General features: G+C 44.4%; 1 protein-coding gene across 1 annotated transcript in view; it reads right to left on the reverse strand.

The window, feature by feature from the left end:
- Positions 1-27363, reverse strand: part of WDR11 (WD repeat domain 11) — a 190947-nt gene extending 163584 nt beyond the window's left edge. Inside the window, exons 1-2 of the mRNA XM_082269198.1 lie at positions 27234-27363; positions 8553-8664 (exon numbers count right to left, since the gene is read on the reverse strand). Coding sequence (XP_082125324.1) covers positions 8553-8664; positions 27234-27319 — 198 coding nt within the window. The 5' untranslated portion in view covers positions 27320-27363. The remainder of the gene's footprint in view (positions 1-8552; positions 8665-27233) is intronic.
- Positions 27364-27927: the final 564 nt, after the last annotated feature.

The following is a 27927-nucleotide window of genomic DNA, read 5'->3' on the forward strand; positions in this document are numbered from 1 at the left end:
TCTTTTCCTTGTACGTGTAAAGAAACACTAAAGACTATAGTTCCTACCTTAACAGCTGGTAATTCTTTGTGCATGCTGGTAGCTCAAGGCTGGATGGGTTTCTCCTCATTTGTGCTTACTGCTGTTTGCAAATTTTATTTACAAATCAAACTACAGGCAGTTCCCGGGTTACAACCAAGATTAGGTCTGTAGGTCGGTTTGTTCTTAAGTTGAATTTGTATGCAAGTTGGAACAGGTACATTTTTCTTTTTTTCTTTTTTTTTTTTTTGTATAATCAATTTTTATTGAAAAATAAAAATGCAATATCAAATAACATAGTACAAGCAAAAGACAAAAACAATACGACTGTACAAAATCACGGTCAAGGCGTAGGAGAAAAAACCCACAGCATGAATTCGACAATCCATAACCTCATTGCACAACAGAAGAGTAATTGAGAGGGGCATGGAGCCCAGAGCCTGGGCAGGGCCGGTGCTTACCAGAGCAAAACGGGGACGAGGCTCTCCCAGGCCCAGGAATTCGGCCCCACATTTTTCTTTTTAAGTGTAAATCCAGCCAAAAAATTGTTAAGTTTTGGATAGCATAGGGAAGGGTTAACACCCCTGTAACCTCTCTTTTGCTGTCTGTGCCCCTGTTCAGAAGATGTCACCTCACCTTTCTCGGCCAGCTTGCTGTCAGCATGGATGCTCAACAGAGTTCCCTTTAGATGAACATATTTCTTCTATTTGACAAGTAGCTCTAATCAGAGATGATTCTTGAAAGCTATGTGTTTTTTTTAATCTTGTGTGTCTTGCATTTATGGTCTATTGGTATTTATTTTCATTTGGGGGGCCTGTTAGCTGCTTCTCTCTGCGCATACGTTGTGTACATTTTTGACAATATCAATATAGGCTCTATGGCATGGCCGTTGAATTTTAGTTTGGCGTTTCTATTGAGGGTGTATGTATGTATGTATGTATGTATGTATGTATGTATGTATGTATGTTTATATTACATTCTCGTATGATGTTTTTACTATCTTGCCTTCAATAAAATTTATAATCTGTATTTTATCTAATTGATAATCTTGGGCACACTAAAATCCCCATCCACCTCCTTTACAGGGTCCACCTGTAAGACTTGGTTTACTCTTGCCAATATTTCACCTCACTTTTGTCCCTGTCACAATGGATGTGGATTCTGAAAATTGTGGGTTGCTGTGGAAATGAGCATTGGTGATAAAAGCTTCAGTGGAGATACCTTTTTCCCATGATAACTCCGAAAGAAGTGAATTTTTCTTTCTAGGGGTAGATTTCCTCTTAATTCCTGTTGTCTCAGGGACAGGAGAGTGAGACTAAATCTTTCAAATGAGGATACAGACAGCAGTAAAAACCTCACAGTGGCTCTAACCCCACACCATACTAGCCAAAGCTAAAAAAATTTAAAAAGTTAGACTTACCGGTAACTTGTTTTCCAATAGTCTTTCAGGACAGCACCTTAGAGAGATGGCTCCTCCCTCTCCTCATCAGGAAACACCCCATACACCAGATTTTAAAAGGAGGCTTCTCCCACCATTCGTCAGTTTGTAGAAGAGTACCTCCGGCCCATGCTGGAACACATAAACAGATATGGTTAATCACAGCAATACATTTTATACAATAGGGCGGGATCCTCCTGCTGTCCTGAAAGACTATTGGAAAACAAGTTACCGGTAAGTCTAACTTGAATTTTCCTTAAAACATCTTTCAGGACAGCACCTTAGAGAGGATTATCGAGACTTACTTAATTTAGGGAGGGACCACAGCTTGCGGGACCTTTCTGCCAAAAGCCTGATCTTCAGCTGCCAAAAGGTCCAACCTATAGTGTCTTGCAAATGTAAAGTAGCTTGACCACGTAGCCGCTTTGCAGATTTGATCTGGAGTGGCACCAGCTTTCTCTGCCCATGTAGTGGCTAGCGCTCTAGTAGAGTGAGCTCTGATCCCCTGTGGGGGAGACAATTTCATTTGGGAGTAAGCCTCTGAAATGGCGGATCTGAGCCATCTGGCTATTGATCCTTTTGATGCCTGGCGACCTTTTTTGTTGCCAGAGAAAAGAACAAAAAGAGAGTTTGATGATCTAAACTCTTTAGTAACCTCCAAGTAGTGTATAAGAACCCTTCTTACATCTAGGTAGTGAAAGTTTTCTTCCTTATCTCCTGATGGATTAGGACAGAAGGTAGGTAACAATTTCTTGTGATCGGTTTCTCGTTGAAGCTACTTTTGGGAGAAACCCTGGATCTGTCTTGAGAATTATCCTATCTGGATATATGGACAAGAAAGGTTCGATAGCTGATAAAGCATGTAATTCACCGATTCTTCTTGCTGATGTTATTGCCACCAAGAAGACCGTCTTGAGGGTAAGGTTTTTTAGTGTAACCGTTTCTAGTGGTTCAAAAGGTTCCTTTGTGAAGGCCTGAAGGACCACCGACAAGTCCCATTTGGGGAAGCTTCTGATAGGCACTGGTCTGGAGCGGGTAAGGGCCCTGAAGAATCTGATGATTAGAGATTCTGAAGAAATGGGCCTTTCCAAGAATACCCCCAGGGCTGTTACTTGTACCTTGAGGGTACTTACTGCCAAACCTTTTCCTGCACCCTCCTGTAGGAACTCCAAAATTGAAACAATACTGTCCAATTTTTGATCTTTCGATTCACACCAGGTATTATAGGTTTTCCAAACCTTTGCATATATATTCCTTGTGACTTTTTTCCTACTGGAAAGTAGAGTCGCAATTAATGCATCTGAAAATCCTTTCCTTTTCAGCAGTTGCTCCTCAGATACCAGGCTGTGAGCTATAGCTTTTCCACTTCTGGATGATAGACTGGACCTTGAAGCAGTAGGTCTTGACAAAGAGGGAGCTGAAAGGCAGGTTTGACTGATAGTTGAAGGACAGTCGAAAACCAAACCCTTTTGGGCCAATAAGGAGTGATCAGGATCACTGAGGCTCTTTCCATTTGGATTTTTCTCAATACCAACGGAATGAGCTGGAAGGGGGGGGAAGGCATACCCCAACCTGAACCTCCAGGGATGTGCCAGGGAATCTACTCCCAGAGAGTTGTCGTTTCTGTGGAGTGAGAAGTAAAGTGGAAGTTTTGCGTTTTCTTTCGTTGCAAACAGATCCACCTCTGGCTTTCCCCAAGTCTTGGTTATCAACATAAAGACTTCTGGGTTCAAGCTCCATTCTGCTTCTCGGATCTTCTGCCTGCTTAAATAATCCGCCACACTGTTTAGTGTACCTTTTAGGTGGATTGCTGACAAGGAAAATAACTGACTTTCCGCCCATTGCAGAATTTCCGTTGCCAAAAGCTGTAGGGTTTTGCTTCTTGTGCCCCCTTGCTTGTTTAGATATGCCACTGTAGTGGCGTTGTCTGAAAGGACTTGAACATGAGTCCCCTGAAGATTTTGAGAGAAGGCAGCTAGGGCTAGGCCGACTGCCTTCAACTCCTTCCAATTTGAGGATTTCCTTGTCTCGGTGTGAGACCAAAGCCCCTGTGCCAGGTTTTGGTTCCAGTGGGCTCCCCACCCCCATCTGCTGGCATCCGTTGTTAATCTCTGGTCTGCTGGGAAGGACCAGGCCAATCCCTGGGACAAGGTTATCTGATTTCTCCACCACCAAAGGGACCTTTTGACCTTGGTGGGGATTTTTACCTTTAAGTCCAAAGTCTCTGGATTGTGATCCCAGATTCAGAGGAGGAAATATTGGAGTGGTCGAAATTGAAGCCTTGCCCATTGGACGGCTGGAATTGAGGCAGTCAGGTTTCCAAGGACTGACATGATCTCTCTGATCGACCACCACTGATTTGTTTGTAGCCTTGCTACCAAATTTTGTATTTTGACCTGTTTGTCTTCTGGTAGGAAGATTCTTTGTTCCACAGAGCATATCTGAAACCTTAGGAACTGAACCCGTTGAGCCGGTGTGAGATTCGACTTCTTGATATTTACTATCCATCCCAGAGACTCTAGATGACCTCTTGCCTTGTGCAGGTCCTCTTGAAGTTTTTCCTTTGACGGGGCAAAGAAAAGCAGGTCGTCCAGGTAGGGCACCACAGAGATTCCCTGAAGGCGGAGGGGAGCTAAACACTCTGCCATTACCTTCGTAAAAATACGAGGGGAGGATGATAGCCCAAAAGGGAGTGCTTTGAATTGGATGTGAAGCATTTCCTTTCCCAGATTTACTGCCAACCTTAGGAATTTCTGTGAGCGAGGGGCTATAGGGATATGTAGGTAAGCATCCCTTAAGTCGATTGATGCCATGAAGCATCCTTTTGTTAACAGGGTTCTGACTGTAAGAATTGAGTCCATTCAAAACTTTTTGTACAGAACTGACCTGTTTAGTGGTTTCAGATTCAACATAAGACGAAAATCCCCCGATGGTTTCTTGATCAAAAATATGTGGGAATAAAATCCCTGATGTTGTTTCTCCACTGGTACTGGACAGACAACTCCCTGTCGCCTCAGGTCCTTTAGCAGGTCCATCATAGCCAGGGCTTTTTCTGCATCCCTTGGGAGGCTTGTGACAAAGAACCTTTCGGGTGGCGTCTCTGCAAACTCTATATTGTAGCCTTGTGACAGCATATCCAGAATGTATTGATTTTCTGTTATGGCTGCCCAATAGGGGAGGAATTCCCTCAATCTTCCTCCCACCGGCAATGTTTTGTCATTGTGTTTTGTTGGTTGACACAGGAGGATGGAAGAGAACCCCTCCTTTCCCTTTGGGCTTTTGTGTCGACCAGTTTCTTCTTTTCTCCTGGGGTCTGCTATTTTGCTGAGCTTTTTGAGGTCAAAAAAGCTTTTTTGCTGCCTGTTTCTTCTTCACAGGAAAAGACTTCTTTTTGTCCGCTGTTCTATCTAGAACCGAGTCTAGCCCAGGCCCGAATAGTAGATCCCCTTGAAAAGGAAGTCCACATAGCTTATTTTTAGAAGCCGTATCCCCAGGCCATGTCTTTAACCAAAGAGCCCTTCTGGCTGAGTTGGATAAAGCTGCAGATCTTGCTGTCATCTTCACTGACTCTGCTGAAGCGTCAGCAATGAAGGCTATGGCCGTGGAGAGCGTGGAGAAGGAATCCAAAATTTCCTGTTTAGGTGAATCTGCTGTGATGTGTGCTTTTAGCTGGCTAAGCCAGTATTCCAGATTCCTGGACACACAGGTTACTGCCATGGCAGGTTTCAGATTCCCCATGATGGTTTGCCAGGATCTTTTAAGTTGCTGGTCCATCTTCTTATCCATGGGATCCCTCAGGACTCCCATGTCTTCAAATGCTAGGTCCGTTGACCTAGAAACCTGGGAGAAGGCTGCATCAATCTTTGGCATCTTATTCCAGGGAGCTCCTGGGTCCTCATCAAAAGGAAATCGCCTTTTAAAGGCTTTAGGGAAGAAGGTTTTCTTTTCCGGATCAGCCCACTCATGTTTTATTGCATCTGAGATGGTCTGATGCACTGGAAAAATACGGCCCTTAGGCTCTTCCAAGCCTGCATACATTTTATCATGCAGGGACAGTTCCTTCTTATCCTCCTCTAGACCCAGGGTGATGTAAACTGCCCTCAGGAGACCATCCACTTGCTCTAAGGATAGTTTGTATTTAGTGGGCCTACTTTGTGCCCCTCCCTCCTCTTCTTCCTCTGAATCCTCTTTGGAGTGTGAGGGGGAATGATCTCCTTGGGTGGAGGGAACCCCTTCTGTCCCCACCGAAGGAACCAATTGTGAACCCTGAGAGGACAGTGAGGCTGATGGCTGACTCAGGGCAGGATCCTGCAGGAATGACCGAAAGGATTGGATGGTAGCATCCAATTCCTTCCTCACAGATGCGACTAAGTCGCCACAAACTGCAGATGCTTCTTCTTTGACTAGTGCATCAATACACCCCTGGCAAAGTGTCTTTTTCCAGCTTTCGGACAACTTTGCATGAAGGACACTTTCTCTTGAAAACAGTTTCAGAGCTTTTAGCCTGGAAGACCTGAATGGGAAAACATACACATGCTTCTTAAGTCAGCCTGATTCTCAGGGCCACCAAAGGTGCACAGGAAGACATTTTAAGGGAAGTCCCATGTGCCCTGACAGGCCCCCAGCCACCGGGGGGAAAGTAAAAGGGATGGAGAGAGACCCCACAGTAAGATAGGCCATAATAAAGATACCCCTTACCTGGGCCTTACTGGTGCCTGTGCCTGTCCCACTCGCTGATGAAGCTTCCATCGCTTGGCAGCGGTATCAACCGTGGCTTCGGTACCGGTTCCGGAGACCAAAGCGCACCTGCACTGGACCGGAACAAGGCACCAGCTTGCTCCTCCCTTCTTCCTCTGCGTCCGGCGGAAATGACGCCATACGCCCCCTGCAGATCACTGCCCTTTCCGGAACCTCACTTCCGGTCCGGACGAGCGTCATTCGATCCGGAGAAATGGTGGAAAATTTGAAAAAAGGCGGCGGAAGCCTAAGAAAAATCGTTCCGCTCCTCCAAGATGCCTTCCCAGGGCTGTGCTCTGCAGGGTCCTGAATCAACCTAGAGCACTGAAGAGGAAGAAGGAGCCCATGCACTGCAGTCGGTCGCGTGAATGGGAGAAGCAATCGTCTCCAAAAAAGGGTAGGTGGACGTAGGAAGCCCGGTCTCTCAGGATAGCACCTTAAGAGCCCAGCTCCCCACAGGAGGTGTTCCTCGGCCGGAGGAAACACAAAAACTGACGAATGGTGGGAGAAGCCTCCTTTTAAAATCTGGTGGATGGGGTGTTTCCTGATGAGGAGAGGGAGGAGCCATCTCTCTAAGGTGCTGTCCTGAAAGACGTTTTAGGGAAAAATTATTTTGTATGAGTTCTACTTTAAATGCAACTTGAACAGGTGTTAGTCTTCACATAATATTTATTTTTTTCCTGTGCATGTAAATGCTGTACTGTACAACCTTAAACTATCTTGGTAGAGGATTATAGACTTGTTGGAGAGGATTTGAATGGTATAATAGCGCTTTTCCACTGCATGGAACCGTAACGGTTCGGCACGGTTTTTTGCTTTTCCACTGCTGGTACCGCCTGGTATAGTGTCGGAACGGTTCGGTACGGTACGGTATAGGTTTGCTTTTCCACTGCATGGAACCGAACGGTACGGTACGACTCTGAAAAAACAGTACCTACTCGATCGTGGTTCCAACAGGTACCAAACTGGTACCATATCCCACAATCCTTTGCATGCAGTCACTACTAGCCACTGATTGGTCAGAGAATCCCACCCACCCCGTTGTTATCCCACCCACTTAACTTTAGTACTACTTTAGTGGAAAAGCAAACCTATATCGTACCGTACCGAACCGTTCCAACACCGTACCATGCGGTACCAGCAGTGGAAAAGCAAACCGGGCCAAGCAGGGCAGAGTAGAGCCGAGCCGGTACGAGCTGGTACTTGCAGTGGAAAAGTGCCATAAGAGAGTCAAAGTCTGATCTAAGATTAATCAGCGGGATATGCCTACTTGTTGTGCGCCCTCAGCCAGCAGTGGTCCCCGGTCGTCAGTAGCTGGCAGGATGGCTGCCCGGCAGTTTCCGGAACCAGCCTGGAACGCATGCGGCCAGAAGTGATATCAGGCTGCCTCAGTTTGTATGTAGGAGTCGTATGCAAGTCAGATGTATGTGACTTGGGGACTGTTCTGGTTTATTTGCATGTAGTTATTACACCAGCTGGCAAGTTTAATCAGTCTTTAATCAGCAACATTGTAGGTGTCCACAGGCCTCCTAGAGAACCTGGACTCCATCTGCCTCGCTCCGTTTACCCTGAATATCATCTGAGAGGTTCTCCCAACTGAGGCTTTAGAAATCATTAAAATCTATAAACAGCAGACACAAAATGTTCACCTTAACCAAACACTTGCTCACATGCTTTCCCTTTCTCCCACCAGTGAACTGCCTCACAGATGTAAAGTGTACTTTCATCAGAAGTTCTACTTTTGTGTCTAACAAACTGTGGCCTTTATTTTTACACTTCTGTTTTTGAATAACAAAAATGTTAAAGAGCCTGAACACAGAGAAGCATGCGGTGTAGCTTTCCAGTACCTGCATGCATTGGTAAAGAATATTTTGCTTCTTTAACCTGAATAATATATTGTATGCAATCTTACTACGGCAAAACAAATATGGATTTTTTGTTTGATACTGTGCCATTTGCAGATACTTTCTTAAAGAGAAACCCCACTAAAAACCCATAATGGAAGAGCACTTGATCGAATGCTGGCCTGAAAATCCACCAGGTAACCAACAGCAGAGACTCAATCATCATGCTTTCTGAATTCTCACACTGCTGCCCCCCTAGAGCATTATCTAAGAAAATATCTAGAGAATCCAAAAACAGGAACCTCTCAGCTGTGTCCCACCTATCAAGGCTGACTTGATGGAGGTAGTAGTGGGGGAAAGTGATGCTCATATCAAGGTCACAGTGCTTCCTGGAGGATTTGAGTGCTCTATTGCATGCAAAAATACATATACAGGCTAGCTCTTCAATAAACATTTTTAATTTATTCAATATATAGATTCCTTTATCATGGTAGAAATTAGTCCATCCCACTTACCTTGACAATGTTGGCTTTGTGTTTTTCTAAAACCTGAAGAGTCTGTGCAGTGCTGGGGTCTACCACAAGGATCAGTGAGTGACAGCCATAAGCAATTAAACCTTGACAGCCCCTAGAAAGAAAAAGTTGATGAAAAGCCTGTTCACTGCAAACACTACTGACCTACCTACAGTGAGTGTGTGTGTGTGTGTTTACTTCTCTGTCCTTGGAAGCTGGCTACATTAACATTATTTCAGCCTCAGATGTTTGCAAGCAATTACAGTCCATTCACACTGCCGCGACAGGATTTTGTGGGGCGACCTCGGCGCGACATGCACGGACTTCATATAATTGAAGTCAATGCAAGTCGCCTCCAGGTCGCCCCAAAGTAGTACAGGACCCTTTTTCTAAGTCGGAGCGACTTGTGTCGCTCCTATTAGAACGGGTCCTGTACTACTCAATGGCGAGCGACCGACCTCGACTTGTCAGGCGACCAAGTCGCCTGACAAGTCGCGCTAGTGTGAATGGACCCTTACAGTGCCTTGAAAAAGCATTCATACCCCTTGAAATTTTCTACATTTTGTCATGTTACAACCAAAAACCTAAAATGTATTTTTTGGGTTATGTGACGGACCAACAAAGTGGCACAGTTGTGAAGTGGAAGAAAAATGATAAAATCGTTATCAAAATCTTTTTACAAATAAATACAGTATCTGAAAAGTGTGGCGAGCATTTGTATTCAGCGAATCATTACTTTGTAGAACCACCTTTCGCTGCAATTACAGCTGCAAGTCTTTTTGGGTATGTCTCTACCAGATTTGCACATCTAGAGAGTAAGATTGTTGCCCATTCTTTCTTGCTAAATAGCTCAAGCTCTGTCAGAGAATATCACAATTGTGTTGGATGCTCTGCCGAACAAAAGATGGGATTGTGTGGATATTCCTGTGGCTTTACCCTTATACCGGTTGGGGAAAGAAAAAAGGGAGGGTCTATCGCGATGAGGCTCTTGCTTGCAGGGATAATCCTCTGCTGGGATGCCACAGTCTATTGCTGTAACTACAACTGGTAGCAATGGAGGGGGGGGGGGGGGGATATCCTCTTAGAAGCCAGAGAGTGGTGCCAGCCGGGTCCTTCGAGACGCTCATCCCTGTCCCTGGTATTGGGGAATGGCCATTGGTGACCATAGTTGGTGACCAGGTCTGCATACATCTCAGGAGGGATTTTGGTCCACTCTTTACAGATCTTCTCTAAATCCTTAAGGTTTCTTGGCTGTCGCTTGGCAACTCGAAGTTTTAGCTCCCTCCATAGATTTTCTATAGGATTAAGGCCTGGAGACTGGCTAGGCCACTCCATGACCTTAATGTGCTTCTTCTTGAGCCACTTTTTTGTTGCCTTGGTGGTATGTTTTGGGTCATTGTCATGCAGGAAGACCCATCCACAGCCCATCTTCAGTGTTCTGGCTGAGAGAAGAAGGTTCTTATCTAAGATTTTACAATACATGGCCCCGTCGATTGACTCCATAAAGCGGAAAAGTTGGCCTGTACCTTTAGCAGAGAAACAGCCCCAAAGCACCACCGTGTCAAGTTAATGCCAAAGAGCTTATATTTGGTCTCATTTGACCACAGCACTTTTTCCAAATCCTTCTCTGTATCATTTATATGTTCATTGGGAAACTTTTACATGGGCCTGTACATGCACCGTGTTTATGAGGGGGACCTTGCTCGCACTGCAGGATTTCAATCCATGATGGCATATTGTGTTACCAATGATTTGTTTGGAGACTGTGGTCCCAACTGCCTTAATATCATTCACAAGCTCCTCCTGTGTAGTTCTGGGCTGATCCCTTACTTTTCTCATGATCATCCTTTAGGCAAGGCGAAATCTTGCATGGAGCTCCAGACCGAGCATGATTTATGGTTATCTTGTATTTCTTCCATTTGCAAATAATCGCTCCAACAGTTGTCTTCTCCTTACCAAGCTTCTTGCTGACTTGTAGCCCATTCCAGCCTTGTGCAGGTCAACAATCTTGTCCCTGGGGTGTGCTTTGAGGACTCCTCCAGTGTCCAGATCTCCTGAGCAGAATGTTTGCTGAGGACGCCTCCCCAGCCGGACAGGCATCCATGGTGACCACTGTCCAATACAAGGGATGGAAGGATTTGCCCAGGCGAAGCACCAGAGAACGAAGCCACCATATCAGGGACTCCTTTGTTCCCCGACTCAGCCGGATCCAATTGTCTAGAGACTGTGGAGTCTTGTCCAAGAATCTCCCTTTACAGGGACCTCGTAGGAACTGTGCAAACAGAACCGCCTCGAAGGTTGACGCCATCAGGCCCAGCACCCGTATGCAAGTCCGGAGGGATGACCAGCTGCTGGACAGCAGGAGACGAATTGCGGCCTGCAATTTCTGGAGTTTGTCCAGAGGAAGGAGAACTCTATCTGGGTCTGACTCTGGACTCAGCCTTAGCCAGTCAGCTTTGTGGACGGAACCAGAGCAAAACTTCTGAAAATTCAGAATCCAGCCAAACTCCCGCAGAGTTTGTATAGTGATCTCCAGGTTTTCCACCAGAGCAGTAAGAGACTCTGCTCGCAGAAGGAGATCATCCAAGTAGCCTAGTACCGCGATCCCCCATTGGCGTAACAAAGCTGGCACCGGTGCCAACACTTTTGTGGAGAACTGAGGAGCAGAGGCGAGACCAAAGGGTAACGCCACAAACTGATAATGCTCCTCTCCCACGGCAAAGCAGAGGAAGCGCTGGTGACCGGCACAGATCGGAATGTGAAGGTAAGCATCCTTGATGTCAATAGAGGCAAGAAAATCCCCCTGACGCAGGGATGCCACCACCGTGCAAATGGACTCCATTCTGAACTTCTGCACCCGCACAAAGCAGTTCAGCGCCTTGAGGTCCAGGATTGGAAACACCTTGCCTACCTTCCTGGGAACTGTAAACAGGTTTGAGTAAAAACCCTGAAAACTTTCTGAAGTTGGAACAGGGAAAATCACCCCAAACAGACAATGTAAGTGGTCCAGGGACAGGTGCAAGTTGGAAGGAAAGAACCTTGCTGGGGGACAAGAGCAAAACTCAATCTTGTAGCCGGACCAAAATTACTTTGTGGACCCACTTGTCTTGTACCAGGGAAGTCCAAGGGTCCGGAAACCAGCGAAGACGTCCCCCCTACCCCCGATACGGGTGAGGCCGCACCTTCATGCAGAAGGAGCCTAGTCCGTGGGTCTGGAGAAGCCCGCTCTCGGCTTGCCAGACCAGGTTCGTTTGGCTCCTCCGGAGGAGGCCCTGAACGGCGTCGACCTTGGGGGACAAAAAAAAGCATTTTAGGAGCTGAGAAGGAGGGCTCATGTCTATGAGGAGGTTCCTTGCTCTTAGTAGCCTGTGGAAGAAAGGTACTCTTCCCCACCTGTGAGACCTTTCATAATGTCATCCAGGGTAGCTCCAAACACGCGATCTCCTTGAAAGGGCAGATCAGTCAAGGCCTTTTTAGAAGTCTGGTCCGCAGACCAGCATTTGAGCCAAAAGACAGGCTGAAGAACCACTGCTGAAACGGATCCAAAGAATCATCACAGATAAACTGCAGCCCCTGGACCAGCTGGTCCTCCAGCTCAGCAAAGGCAGGGGGGAGCTGTTCTCCCTCCAGGTCACAACGTAAAAGCTTAGTCCACTCAGTCAGAGTTTGCGACACCAGGGCAATGGTGAATACTGACCTCAGTGCCGAACCAGCCACAGTGTACATATTGTGGGCCACAGCCTCCGTCTTTCTGTCAGCCAGATCATTAAGGGCCAGGGGACAGAATCATGGGGGGAACCTCTGGGTGAATCTAAGATGGGAGAAGGACCTGGGGGTCCCAGTGGACAACAGGCTTGGCAGTGGCATGCAATGCCAAGCCGCTGCAAGCAAAGCCAACAGAATACTGGCATGTATAAAAAAAAAAAAAAACGGGGATTCACTGCAGAAAAAGATTATTCTCCCACTTTACAAGACTCTGGTCCGGCCACATCTTGAATATGCCATCCAGTTCTGGGCACCGGTCCTCAGGAAGGATGTGCTGGAACTGGAGAGAGTCCAGAGAAGGGCAACAAAAGATAATTAGGGGAATGGAGGACATCAGCTATGAGGAAAGACTGCAAGCATTGAACCTTTTTTCACTGGAGAAGAGACAATTGAGAGGGGATATATCAATGTACAAATACTGTACTGGTGACCATAGCATAAGGAACAAACTTTTCAGAGAAAGGGAATACAATACAACAAAATGGTAGCATCACAAGGCTTCCAGGGACCCAGAAGGGATCCCTAGGCCACAGGGACAGACCAAGGCAGGACAGGGGCCCTGGCAGGAGCCTTCACCAGGTAGTCAATGAACGAAAGAAATACAGATTTTCAACCAGTGTCAAAAAAAGGATTAGACGTTAATTGGTTAAACTGACCTCTTTTACAGACCATAGTACATCCCTTTGATCTAAAAGAATGAAATTATACATTTCTCTTTATGCTGAGCAATATTGTGATAAACTTTGCGGGCTGTTTTTTTTTTTTTTCTTCTTCTTTTTCTTCTTCTTCTTCTTCTTCTTCTTCTTCTCGGACAGCTCCGAGCAGAGAATGGCTCTGCACTGTTAAATGAATTGTGGAAATGCCGGATTAAGATCGTAAGAGGGGAGAGTGCTTTTTTTTTTTTTTTTTTTTAAACGATTAATCGTGCAGCTCTAGTTTTTGACCAACAAGATATACACCAATTAAAAAGGTAGAGCAGGATAATACATTCTTTCCTTAAAACATTTTCAGTGCACCAAATCAACAATGCCATTACACAAGTTCTCTGTACACCAAATTACTTTAAAAATTATATTAAAATAGTTGATATTACTGTCAGATATGTCATGCCCAAAATAATCAAGCACTTGCATTAAAGTTCTAAAGTAAAAAATAGTTCTAAAATGTACACCATTACCAACTGTAGTGAGGAGGGGCAGGTAGCGAGAAGCAGCCTGCACTCAAAAAAGGGAAAGGAGAGGTGGATGTGTATGGACTGATAGCGCACCATCATCATGCAACACTTTAGTTTGTTTTATTTATTACAGGTACTGTACTTCTATAGCCCCATCAATTTATGCATCAGAGACATAGATAATAGAGTCTATATATACACACTATATAGTACATTCACATCAGTCGCTGCCCTCAAGGAGCTTACAATGGATTGTAGGAGGAAACCGGAATAACAGGCACAGGGAGAACATGCAAACTCCAGGCAGGTAGTGCCATGGTTGGGATTTGACAGATAACACGCTCTGTTCATTCATCCAATTTTGTTCATCCTCCCAATTTTGTTCAGAGTTTATTTCTTTCTTGTGGAACAACTGGAAATGATTAATCCTTATTGGTATTAATATTTTGTAAAATTCCAGAACCTGTAAAAATAAAACCCTTATTTGGAGTTTACAGCCAACTGGTGGAAAGCACCTGGGAGCTCCAAGTAGACAGCGGTGCTAATCATATTCTTTTGCAGCCGTCTACTCTCGGGAGCTCAAGTACTTTATATTTCCCAGACAATTACATACTGTAAAATGCAGCATGATGAATGACACAATGGAATGGCTGAACATCATAAGTATGTTCAGCCAATTAAAAAAAATCAGCACTGCATCAATGAGCGTAACGCATGCCAATGCATCAAAACAGATAAAACAATTATTTTTAACCAGGCAGAGCACCACAATACACACACATACACATTATATATATATATATATATATATATATATATATATATATATATATATATATATATATATATACACACACACACACACACCTATATATATCTATATATCTATCTATCTATCTATCTATATACACACACATATACACACACACACACACATTTATATTATATATATATATATATATATATATATATATATATATATATATATATATATATATATATATATATATATATATATATATATATATATATATATATACACACACACACACACACACACACACATATCTCTATCTATCTATATATCTATATCTCTATCTATCTATATATCCATATCTCTATCTATCTATATCTATCTATATATCTATATCTCTATCTATATCTCTATCTATCTATATATCTATATCTCCATCTATCTATATATCTATATCTCTATATCTCTATATCTGTCCTGCCTTGTGGTCACAAGTAATTGGCACAGCACAGAACAGAGCAAGGAGACAGACTTTTCAAGTATACTGGCATTCGTGGTCTGTACATTAAGGGTCTCCCATACTGGGCATATATACGGGAGCCATTCTAACTGCGATTGATATTTGTAACCCCTGTAGGGGTTCGTCTCTCTGGTGAGTGCGGTCCTGGGAGAGAGGGGGAGCATGTGTGCTTTCACAGTCACAAATGGCCATTGAAGATTGATTAACTACGGTATTTGGATTTCTGAGTATATCAATTTTCTATGGACTTACTTTTTTGGACTTTTTGCAGGTCACTTTTTTTTTTGCACTTGTCACTTTATTGACGTTTTGTTTTTTTGGATACTTAGTTTATGTATCCGTTTTTTAGCCATTACACTGTCATTTGTTTTTGTATACATATCTTTTGTTGCACTAGCACTTTTCAACATATTTCTTTGAAAGACTGACACTTGTCAGACTCACTCCATTTCTCCCACTGGTCCATAACTCTCCTGATATCAAGCAGCGCCATTTATCCTCCCCTTTCTACTCATAATCAATGTTCTGATCGGTCATATTTCTATAAAGAACAGGTTTCAGTTCTTCAAAGGCTCTTTATAAAGTAGACTTTAAGCTCTCACCACCTCATATGAATGCTTTTCAATCACAAATTAACCTGAAAGATTGTGCTGTCTGTATATAACATTTCATGCATGGGTTGGCATTGGAGTAATAAGTGTACAGTCTTTAATGTGTATAGACAGATTAACAGTACAAATCCAATCAAATGCATTTCCAGAACATGGCCATAAACAGCCATAGACCTGTCTCATTCAAAATGTAATTACCTTTTCTGCCTCTAGCTTACTTTCCATTGCTTGCTCTTGTTTTATTCCTCTGCTGACTCTACCTCTTCATACCGCATCCACTTGCAATGTAGACTAAGGTCTTTTTATACCTAGTGCATTCACTCAGAAACAAGCAAGTCAGGAGCGTATACCTCTCCTTATTCTCTGTTTTTCTTGTTCATCCAGACAAGGACAGATGGAAACTGTTAGGCTTCATGTACAGTAGCCTACAGTAGCCTACATTCACCGCGGCCGTGGGGTCAAAACGTTGCTATCCTGAATGTGATATTTCCATGTTAGGGAGAGGGAGGTTGAAGCTCACCTTAACACGGTAGCTCCTAAACTGCTAAAAGCCTATGTATACATTTACAGAGTTGAGTTTAGGAGTTTTGGCAAAAATACCTTATTCCTAGGATCTAGGACGAGGGTCAGCAACCCCCCCATTGCTGACCCGCCATTCCAGAGCATCAAACAGAGTGCAATGCAGAGGGACTTCTTGTAAAGTTGGAGCTGTAGTAGGGAGGAAGAGCCTCATAAGTCAATGCCTCCTCTGTAGTGCTGGCTCCTGTCCCATGCAGAGTGATACCAACTGCACTCCATCTCTTATCCCATGTAGTGGTCTCCAGAGTGGTGCCAGCAGCAGGAAAGAAGAGATCCTCAGGTCAGTGTGAAGCATTACACTGGGCATAATAGTATAGGGCTGCTTTCACAATGATGTGCTGTAGTTTACCCACACTGCGGTTGCAGTGCAGTGAACCTGCAGCTTTCCTGTGAGTTTGCTGTGCTTAGACTTCTATAATATCCTGTGGGTTTGGTGCACTTTCTGAAAGCACACCAGAATTCCTGAATGCAGACGTTTTTGTGTGCTTTCAGAAGGTGCACCACACCTGTCGGCTATAATAGAAGTCTATGGCAAAGTGAAGCTAACCCAGGAATATTGCAGATGCACTGCACCCACTGTGCTGGTAAACCACAGCATATAAGTGTGAAAGCAGCCTTATAGGGAACTCAGAACAGTTAGGGTTCATTTACATTTGCAGTTTGGGGGTGAAAAAACACGATAGTTATGATGTGTTTTTATCACCCCCGCCCAAACCACATCCCCTTTTAGCTGCATTGGCCAGGGATGTACACATTTTGCAGCCGCAGCAGGAGTTATGGTTGGTGTGTGTAGCACCTGTGCCAAGCATGACCCATTTAAGTGAATGAGGCCACTCAGCAAGTGCCCTGCATCCTTGTGCAGTACAGCAAACAAAGGGTTAAAACAGGCAGCATTGTGTTGCTTTCTCACCTGCTTTAACCCCTTGGACCCCACAGACGCATGCAGTTGTGGGGCACTTGCAAAGTGGCCCCATTTACTTGAAAGGGTAGCGATTGGCAGATGGTAGCATCCACCAAAATCACCAGGGGGCTTTATTCTTGCTGCGGCATGTGTAAACCTTTGGCAGCTAAAGAGGGTAGGGATTGGGAGCAATAAAACCACAACTCAACCACAGGATTTCACCACCACAAACCCCCACTTTACATGTGAATGAGCACGAAGGGTGCCGCAGCTGAACGCAATTAAGGGCTCAAGCACAAGTGCAGCAGGCACTGCTGCTCCTCTGAAAAGTGATCCAAGCGTGTTTAGCAAGTGGGGAGGAGGAGATATCTTGCCTTCTCACCACCTGATTTAAACTAGTGATGCACCGATCCGATATTCGGATCGGATATCGGTGCCAATATGGCCATTATAGCTGGATCGGGGGGGGGGGGGGGAATTGGTAAAATTGACCGATCCACTGGCCGATCCGGTTTTTGCTTAGTAACGGCTCAGCCATCCCTTACTTGGTGCAGTAGTAGTATGGGATGGGACCAGCTACTTCCTGTATAGTCCTGGCTCACAGGCGGAGTGATATTAGATGCACTCCGCCTGTAAATGGAGGATCCGTACACATGAAGCAGCGGCTTTGCTTTGTACTGCAGCCGCTTGTTTGTGTGTAGCTCCGGATCGGTTCCGGTATCGGTGATTCACAACACCAGGTATCGGTATCGGATACAAAAAAGTCGGATCGGTGCATCCCTAATTTAAAGCCATGATTGTGACATTGTAGAACTGCAATTAGAGGTGTAAATCAGGTGGGAGGAGGCGACATTGTGCCCAGTGATCTTTGACTTCTTCCATGTTGTTCAAGTAGATCTCCACCTCTTTAACCACTTTCCGACCGTATACTGTAGATATATGGCGGGGGGAGGCGGCTCTCCTGCGCAGGGTCACGTACCTAGTACGCAATTCTGCACTTCTGAATTTGGGTGCACACGCCCAGCTCCTGCCATGATTGGACACAGCGGGAGCTAATTGGTGGGCACCCACTGATGCTTTGGTACACTGACAGAACTGCCTATGTAATCAGATCGCCCTGATCGACTGCTGGAATAGTCCCCTTGTTGGGGGCTCCTTTGCTCCCGTACCAGAAGACAAACCTTCTCACTTTCTCGTAGATGGCTCTGGTTACAGATTTTCTGCTGACTAAAATGGTGTCTATCACCTTGTTCAACAGACCCTTCCTCTGTAGACTTACCCTTTCATGAACCAGGCCAAGAGCTTCATGACCTTGTGGTTCGGGTGGTTGACTGTTCCCTGTGTTAAGAGGTCCGCCATGTCTGGAAGCATTAGACATGGTCGAACACTGAGATTCTTCAAGTGACTGAACCATGGTCTCTGGGGCCAATGGGGTGCAATAAGTATCACTACTGCCCTCTCTTTCCTGATCTTTTGTACTACCGTTGGTATTAGGGCAGTTGGAGGGAATGCATAACACAGCATGTATGCCCAATTTTGGTTGAACACATATACACCAATGTTGCCATCTGTGGGGTTCAGGGAGAAGAATTTTGCGGGTTTCGTATTTATTTTTGACGCAAACAGATCCACCTCGGGTACCCCCTAGGTTTGAGTGATCCACGAGAAGGTGGCTTAATTTAAGAATCATTCTGTCTGTTTTATGGCTTTTCGACTTAAGAAGTCTGCCAGCGTGTTGTCCGTTCCTTTCAGATGTATGGTGGAGATGGATCTGATGTTTCTCTCGGCCCAAAACAGTATAATTTCTGTCAGACTCATTAGCCAAGTCGATTTTGTTCCCCCTTGTCTGGTTAGGTATGCGACCATTGTGGTGTTATCTGACTAAAACCGGACATCTTTGTCCTGAATGGCCAGTTGGAATGCTCTTAGCGCCTCCTCTACTGCCTTTAATTCCCTCATGTTTGAGGATGCTTGGGACTAATTGGGGATTCCATTTTCCTTGTACGAAACAATCCGCCATATGCGCTCCCCATCCCTGAGTGCTGGCCTCCGTAGTGACTTGCACCTGATCGGACTGCGTCCATCTGTGTCCCTTGAGATAAATCAGTGGGTTGAGCTACCATTGGAGCACGCTTTTGATTGAACAAGGAAAAAATTATTCCTCTCTAGGGAGGATGGGTTGCCATTCCATTGGGCCAGTATGTGCAGTATGTGATTTTGTAGAGGCCTCATATGGAGCGGTGCCCAGGTGATGGCCGGAATTGAGGACGTCATTAGTTCCAACACTGCCATGCCCCACCGGATAGTCATGAATTTGGCTCCTATCAGATACTATCCCCTCCATTATTTTCTCAACCTTTTCCTCCACTAGGAGAACCTTTGTTTGTTATTTTGGCATCCAGTATGTAGCCCAAAGTATATGACTCTCTGGCTTGGAGTTAACTGATTTTTCTTCGTTCCTTCCAAGGCTTTGCAGGAAAGATGCTTTTGTGCAGATCGGCTTCTAGGCTGTCTGCTGATTTTCGCAACGAACAGTAGATCGTCTAGGTATGGCACCACACCTATGCCTTGCGGTCTTAGGTTTTTCAGGGCTCCTGCCATTATTTTTAAGAAAATCCTGGGTGCTGAAGAGATGCCGAAAGGTAGAACCGTGTACTGCATATGTAGAGTGGTAGCCGGGCCTTTGACCGCAAATCCTAAGTACTTTTAAAGGCTTTTTTTTTTTTTTTAACTCGGCACATGTAAATATACTAAAAAAGGTAGAGCTTTGTGAATAAACTTCTGTTTTTTTTTGTCTTCCAGTGGGATGTGACAAACCACTGTTTTAGTAGGTTCTCCAGTGCAGTTAAAAAAGCCTCTGCGTGGTCTGTGCCTTTCAGGAGTGTCATCACCAGGCACTTGGTTGGGGGGGACGAGTGGAAAACTATTGAGTAACCTTCTGCTATCGTGCAAAGGACAAATCCATTTCTTGTGATCTTCCTCCATTGATGAGCAAAGGTGGCAAGTCTGTCAACCCCCCTGGGGACAGTCATTGCTTCTTGTTTCTTGGAATGGAAGGCTTGAGGATAAAGTCTCCCTTGCCTTTTTTGTTTTGTTGTGTCCATCACTTCCCTTGGTCTCGTTTCTTTATTAAATCTCCTGGACTGACAAAAGGGTGCTTTCCCCTGCTTGTTTCTGGTTTAAAGAAAACCTTTATTTTTTGCTGCGGTTCTGTCAAAAACCGTTTCCAAGTCCGCTCCGAACAGTAAAATGCCTGTGAAGGGGATTCCACACAATTTATTTTTGGAAGCAATGTCTCCTCCCCACGACTTCAGCCACAGGCGAATTATTTAGGCCAGTGGTCCTGGCCGATACCCTCACAGCTTCAGCCTAAGCATCTGCGAGGAATGCTGCTGCTCTGGTTAGTGTGGATACGAACCTTACTAACTCTTCTTTTGGGGTTTCTCCTTCTAGCAAGTCTTGCAGCCAAGTTAGCCAGACTAGCAAGGTCCTAGCCGTGCAAGTGGAGGCTAAGGCTGGATTTAGATTCGCTGCTCCAGCTTCCCAAGCTCTCTTTGGCAGTGCCTCCACCTTCTTATCAATGGGATCACTGAGGGTCCCAGAGTCGTCGGAAGGCTAAGTCGGGCTTGTTTGCGACTCTGGCAAGGGAGGCATCTACTTTAGTGCATTTTGCCTAGGATTCCATATCCTCATCTGCGGAAGGATATCTGCACTTAATCGCAGCTAGCGTGAGGAGCTTCTTTTCTGGCTCCTCACATTCTTGACTAAGTTTTTCAGAGTCTCATGTACTGGAAATGTTCTTGGTTTTTTCGGTTGTAAGCCTTTGTACATCTTATCATGTAAAGGAAAGCTCTGCGACTTTTTGCTTTGATGACCAGTGTATCTGCTATGGCTCTTAGCAAACGGTCAGTGTCTTCGAAGAAAAAAAGGGTGCCTTCTGATGCCGGGTCTTCATCTGAGTCCAAGCATAGGCCGTCTTCGGATTCTGAGCTGTTTGAATCAGTTTCCTGCTCCGCTAGGTCCACCTCTTCTCCACTGCACAAGGGGATGGATTGCTTACTGGAAGACTGGGTACTCGTATGGCTGAACCTTGCTGGAACCTCCAGCTTTTCTATAGCCGAACGTAGTGGCCCAATCGTGCTTTTTATTTCCTTTTTAAAGAGGAAGTAAACCCTCCTCAGGAAGTTGTACCTATAGGTAAGCCTATATTAAGGCTTACCTATAGGTACTGTAAATATCTCCTAAACTTGCACCGTTTAGGAGATATTTACCTTTAATTGAGCCAGTGACGTCACTGGCGCATGCGCTCTGAAGGAACGGCTGATCGTGCCGTTCCTTCAGAGCCCCGTGCCGTGACCGTCGGCTCCCGCGCGCGTGCGCGGGAGTGACGTCACCGCGGCTCCGGCCAATCAGATGGCCGGATGCCGCGATCCCGGAAGACGGGCGACATGTCATGTCGCCCGTCATACAGGTAAGAGAGCGGCACGGCGGGGGCTCGTTCTAAGGTAAGTATTTCATAATGAGCTAGTATGCGATGCATACTAGCTCATTATGTCTTTCTCTTGCAGGTTGTAAAAAAAAAAAAAATTTTTAAAACGAGTTTACAACCTCTTTAAGAGAGTTTAACCACTTAAGGACCGAGCCCATTTTTGACACATTTTGTTCACAAGTTAAAATCAGTATTTTTTTGCTAGAAAACTACTTAGAACCCCCAAACTATATACATATATTTTTTAGCAAAGACTCTGGAGAATAAAATGGCGGTCATTGCAATATTTTTGTCATGTAGTTTTCACTGCATTTAAAAAAAACTAAACAGTAAAGTTAGCCCATTTTTTTTTTTTGTATATTGTATAAAACAACGATATAAAGGATTTCCCCAAAATAATAGAAGAAAGATTAAAACCATTGTTGCCAAGATTGATTCACAATGACCAGGTAGGTTTTTTGATAGCAAGGGAGGGGAGGGTTAACTGTCTTAAGTCATTAGTTTTGATAGTTTTGAAGAGGTCCTGGTCGTACTCGTGTTGATAGATGCTGAAAAGGCATTTGACAGGGTAGACTGGGGCCTCGTGTTAGAAACCTTGAGACATCAAGGTATTGGCAACAGGATGATGCGATGGATCTCTGCATTTTACCATCATCCAATGGCAGACAGAGTAAATGGTAGTCTATCCCCCCCTTCAAATTATTTAATGGTACTAGGCAAGGATGCCCCCCTCTCCCCAATGCTCTTCATAATAGCTTTGGAACCTCTGCTGGCTACGATTCATTATAAACGCAGACATCAGAGGAGTGAAAATAGGGGGCAAGGAGTGTAAGGTAGCCGTGCATGCAGACAATGTGCTTTTTTACTTTTCAAACCCCAGGATACTACCAATTGTAATGGAAGAATTGGGCCGACATGGGAAGATGTCAAACTTTAAACTCAACATGGCTAAGTCGGAGATATTGAATATAACAATCACAAAGGGAGAACAGAAGGCAATACAACCTAAAATTCCCCTTTATATGGTGTAGTGAGGAACTGTGATACATTGGAGTGAAGCTCATTGCATCTCTAACAACTCTGTATAAGGCCAATTATATCCCAACACTTAACAAGCGAAGTTGTAGCAGTTGAATCTCCGGAGACATAGACCCCTTTCTTGGCTAGGTAGAATAAACGCAGTAAAAATTTATCATTCTACTTAAATATATATTTTATTTCAAATGATTCCAATCACCTTACCTCAGGAATATTTAGGAAATTAAGATCTATTGTATTAAATTACATATAGGCACATAAACACCCTAGAATCTCCTATGCCGTGTTGGCGAAGGAGAAAAAGTATTACCAGGCAATTACTACTGCACGAATAGCTGATTGGATGCACAACAAAGAAGCTAAAAGTTGGGTGGAGATTGAACTGGCACAAAGTTGGGCTGATTTATGCAAGATGGTATTGGTTCCACGACGACAACGGGAATTAGCTAAGGGCACAGATCCTCTGACTGGGAACACTTAGGGTATGGGATGGTTTGAGTAGACAATACTATCGGGAATATAAGTCACCTTTAATTTCATTAATATACACAAATTCGAATGGGTTCGAAGGAGAAAGTTGGACCTGTTTAAGGGGGAGATTTAGTAGGAGGGGGGGTAATATTAGGTTGTATTTTAACATTTATATATATTTTTTTTTATTCCACTTGAAATACTATGTGGCCATTCACACTGCTGTGCTGTATTTGTACTGCGTTTTGAAAAGTTCTCCAAGCTGCATCTTTGGTTCGCTTTTCAAAAACACACCTTCCATTGTCAATGGGAAAGCATCAAATGCGCACCACTTCTGAGTTTTCAGTGCATTTTTTGAGTCACATGTCCATGTTTCACAGGTGCATGCTGGGAGTCAGGAAACCAGAAAATGCACCAAAAATGCACTGAAAGTGTTTAACCTCCTCCTGCCCGCCTTATAGTAAAATGACGGCAGGTGGGATCCCCTCTCGTTCTGGGGCTCTTTACCCATGTGATTGGCTGTGTCCCAATCACAGCTGCTCACAGGTAAACACGGAAGTGCCGTTTATCCACTCTCCTCATCTCACACATGACCATGCAATTGTCACAATTGTCATTCAAAGTATGACAGCTCTGAAAGCTGAAAATTGGATTGGGCAGGAAGCGGGGTAAAAGTGCTCTGTATTGAAGCAGTTAAAGCAGAGCTCCACCCAAAAGGGGAAGCGCGGCTTGTTCGCAACCCCACCCCCCTCCACTTTTTGGGGTGGCGGAGCGGGTACCTGGTTTTGACAGGTACCCGCTCCTACTTCCAAGCAAAATCGCCCTGGGGATCCAAGAGTATGTCTGGCCCTGCCTCCTTCTGAGACACACACACAGGTCCCAGAAGGAGGAGGGACCATTCACAAAGCGCAGCGTGACCCACAAATGTGCATTAGGAAACTGGTTGTGAAGCCTGAAGGTTTTCCTCAGTAAAGATGCCAACACCTGCACTTAAAGTCGATTGAAGAATCGGCTCAGGTGACAACAGCGCTGGATCCCTGGACAGGTAAGTGTCCTTATATACAGTACACAGGCAGAACGGCAATCTGACTATGTAAACAAGGCAGATTGAAATTTTGTCGGTAGGGAAGGTATTGATCCTGTGTTTCTGCAAAGCAGGGAGATAGATTAATGACTTCTGGTAAAAGTGAGAAAGCACAGGCTAGGCACACAGTTGACCCTTTGATCGCCCCTGATGTTAACCCCTTCCCAGCCAGTGTCATTAGTACAGTGACAGTGCATGTTTTTTTAGCACTGATCACTGTACTAGTGTTACTGGTCCCCAAAATGTGTCAGTGTCCCGATTTGTCTGCAGCAATATCGCAGTCCTGCTATAAGTTGGCAATCGCCGCCAATAAAAGAAAAATAAAAATTAAAAAAAAAAAAAAAAAAAAATGTAAATATCTCATCGTTTGTAGGTGTGATAACTTTTGCACAAACCAATCAATATACACTTATTGGAATTTTTTTTACCAAAAATACGTAGCAGAATACGTATTGGCCTAAAACTGATGAAGAAATTTGTTTTTGTTTTTTTACATATTTTTATTGGGTGCGTTTTATAGCAGAAAGTAAAAAATATTGTCTTTTGTTTGTCAGTTTTTTTTTTTTTTTTTTACAGTGCAAAAAAATAAAAACCACAGAGGTGATCAAATGGCACCAAAAGAAAGCTCTATTTGTGGGAAAAAAAGGACTTATATTTTATTTGGGTACAGCATTGCATGACCGAGCAATTGTCAGTTAAAGAAACGCGGTGCCGTATTGCAAGTAATGGCCTGGTCACGAAGGGGGGGGGGGGGATGTAATCTTCTGGAGGCCAAGTGGTTAAGAAAAAAAGGCGTGAAAAGAACGTCCAATTTGCGTGTTTTCAGGCATTCCCGTTATAGTCTATGGGACCTGAAACACCAATCAGGCCTTAAAAGTATCTAATGTCGCTTTTAGAGCGACAGGTACCTGAGCACAGATACATGAATTGATAAACATGGGTTGTGGCAAAACAGTCAGGTGTGAATGGTGGCTGAGGCCTAATGTGCACCGGCCTTAAAAAAAAAAAAAAAAAATGCCCCCGTTTATAGACTTTTTTTTTCAGCCTGTAAACAAAAAAAAAAAAAAAAAACCCTTTGACGAAGTGTCGGGAAACGCATCAGGGCGTGGCTACGCAGCAAATCGGAACAGAAGATCGGGTGAGCGTCGGCGGGGGGGGGGGGGGGCGGGGTCGCAGATCTGACATACCTCTGTGGAGGCGGGGAGGACCGGGTGAGCACGCCATACCCTCGGATTGTATTATTTCTAAGCGCTTGTTTCTGTGCATCATGTGAGTGCAATCTTAAAAGGATTTGTACTTTTAGTTTCCAATAAAATTTTAAAACGTTATTGCGCTAGTGGGGCTGTTTTTTCTCTTGCATGTGGATGGGAGAGGAGAAGCTGACCAAGCAGCTTGTATTGGAAGCGGAGCTTTATGCATATACAGCTCAGTTTGCCTGAACCATGCTGATGGTGGGCCATACTGTGGGGCGAGTTATTGGACTGAAGGGGAGTGGTTCACAGAGTTGGTGGAACCCTTGGTGACCCTCTACACAGCACGGGGACACATTAGCACCTGATCACCGATTGTTTTTATCAGATTCACCATTCATCATTAATTTTGAAGCACAAGTTATTTATTGTGGATTATTTATTTATTATATTATTGATTATATGCATGCATATTTATGTGATTAGAAGGTAATAATTGCGATCACATTCATCAATTTATTTACCTATTTATTGAGATTTCTCACTTATTGCACAGTGATTCACTCAGTTATCAGTTGATTGTTAATTTTCATCCATTACACGTGTGCGCAGTTGGTTTTCCTTGATTTATACTTTTATTCTTAACCACTTGCCGACCAGTCACGTTGCGGCAAAGTGGCTCGTTTCCCTCCAGCGACGTAGACCTACGTCGCTGGACTCCTCCCCTTGTGGGCGGCACGCGCGCGCCGCCGGAGGCTCGCTCCCGCTGTATTCAGTCACAGCGAGAGTCGGGCCAGGGGAGAAACGGCGGTGATCAGCGCCGCTCTTCCCTGATCGTCGGGGATTTGAGTGTGGAGATCCGCCCGCTTGTGTAAACAAAGCGGGCGGATCTCCTAAGTGACAGACCGTGACAGATTGCAGGGTTCAGCATAGCTGAACATGCGATCTGTCCTTGTGTCACTCAGTCACCTCCCCCCACACACGTTAGTAAGCACCAGGCATACATTAACCCCGCCCTCTCCAATAAAATTAACCCCTTCCCTGCCAGTGTCATTTTTACAGTAACAGTGCATACGTATAGCACTGATTACTGCAGTAATGTCACTGGTAACCCCAAAAGTGTCAAAAATGTCAGTCAAGGGTCCGATTTGTCCGCCGTAATGTCGCAGTACTGACATTGTACCGACAAAAAAAAAAAAAAAAAAAAAACACCAAAAATGACAGAAATCTTTCCCTTTGTTAGTAAACGCGATAACTTTTGCGCAAACCAATCAAAATACGCTTTTTGCGAGTTTTTTTTACCAAACATATGTAGCATAAAACAAATTGGCCGAAAATGTTAAAAAAATTTTGATTTTTACATTTTTTTGGGGGGGAAATTCATATAAAAAATGTGAAAAATATTGTTATTTTTTCAAAATTTACGCTCTTTTTTTGTTTATAGCGCAAAAAGGAAAAAAAAAAAAAAAAAAAAAAAAAAATCACACAGGTGATCAAATACCACCAAAAGAAAGCTCTGTTTGTGGGGAAAAAAAAAAGGGACGTAAATTTCGTTTGGGTACGGTGTTGCACAACCGCGCAATTGTCAGTTAAAGTCGCACAAGTCGTAAGACAGCAAAATCCTCCGGTGGTAAAGTGGTTAAAACTATGTCAATGTACACACAGGCGTTTACAGGCAGAAAAAAAAAAAAAAACAACAAAAAGCGCGTTTAGGAGAGGAACTAAAAAGCAGAGCAAAAACGCACACAAAATGACGCCTAAACATATCTACACACATCGAAAGCGCTTACAATGCATTGGAGCGTTAATGCATTCCAACGCCCCAAATTAATTCATATTCTGACCAATGGAATCCCATTAGCGCTCAAACACTACACGCGCCTACGCGCACGTGTAATACGCAGCATTAGACATGTTCTATTAAGCAGCATCTCTCCTTCCAGGAGTTCTGAAATTCATAGGGACTAACCAGACACCCCATGTGCATGAGGTCTAACCTTGCTTCCTCCAACCTATCTTCATATAATAAACACCTGGCAGAGGTTCTAGCTACAACCTCAGTACGCCTCTGTCTGGGGCTGTCAGTGACCTCTGACCCCGGAACTCACCAGTCCAGAGCCCCCCTGTTGTGCTGGGTCAGCGCCCCTGTCAGAGTCCGGGTAGACAGCTTGATATTGACGGTGAACGGGATCATATCCGAGCCAGGCAGCAAAACTACCAAAGAAACGGAATGACAGCAGCTGCCATATCACCACTCCACTTCCTCTAATGTGCGGAGCAAATACTTCCGGGCAGAAGTGACGTGTCGGTAGTAGCGTTCGGCGGCCATGTTTAGTAAGGGAAAAGGGAAAAGTGGACAGATGTGGGGAAGAAGAGAAAAAAAAAACATTTTCCCTGTTCTAATAAATCCTATACTTGCCGTGTGTGTCTGTTAATTTATTTGTGAACGAGTTTATTGAATTGTGCATGATCTCTCATGAAGAGAATATATTGGGCTAAGCAATGTTAAAAAATAAACAATAATGTGGGAAAAAAGCAAGCTTGGAGCTGTATAGGTTCCTGCTTTCATGTGGATGGGCGCTGTTTTCCTGCATTGGGATTCATGTGAAACGCAGGTCAATAAAAGTACAAACAAATGGTCCACTGCCCCCGCTTATAACTTGCCTTTGGAGAAAGGAGCTCATGGAAGGGCAACGCATGTCAAATAAAGCCAAAGAAAATTCCCAGCTCAACTTACCAACCAGCCTGCGACCAACCAAATTATCCTGTGTAACACTTTGCGTTAAAAACAGGGGTTTATTT

The sequence above is a fragment of the Pelophylax lessonae genome (genome assembly GCF_965119305.1).
Source record: "Pelophylax lessonae genome assembly, chromosome: 9".
NCBI lineage: Eukaryota > Metazoa > Chordata > Amphibia > Anura > Ranidae > Pelophylax > Pelophylax lessonae.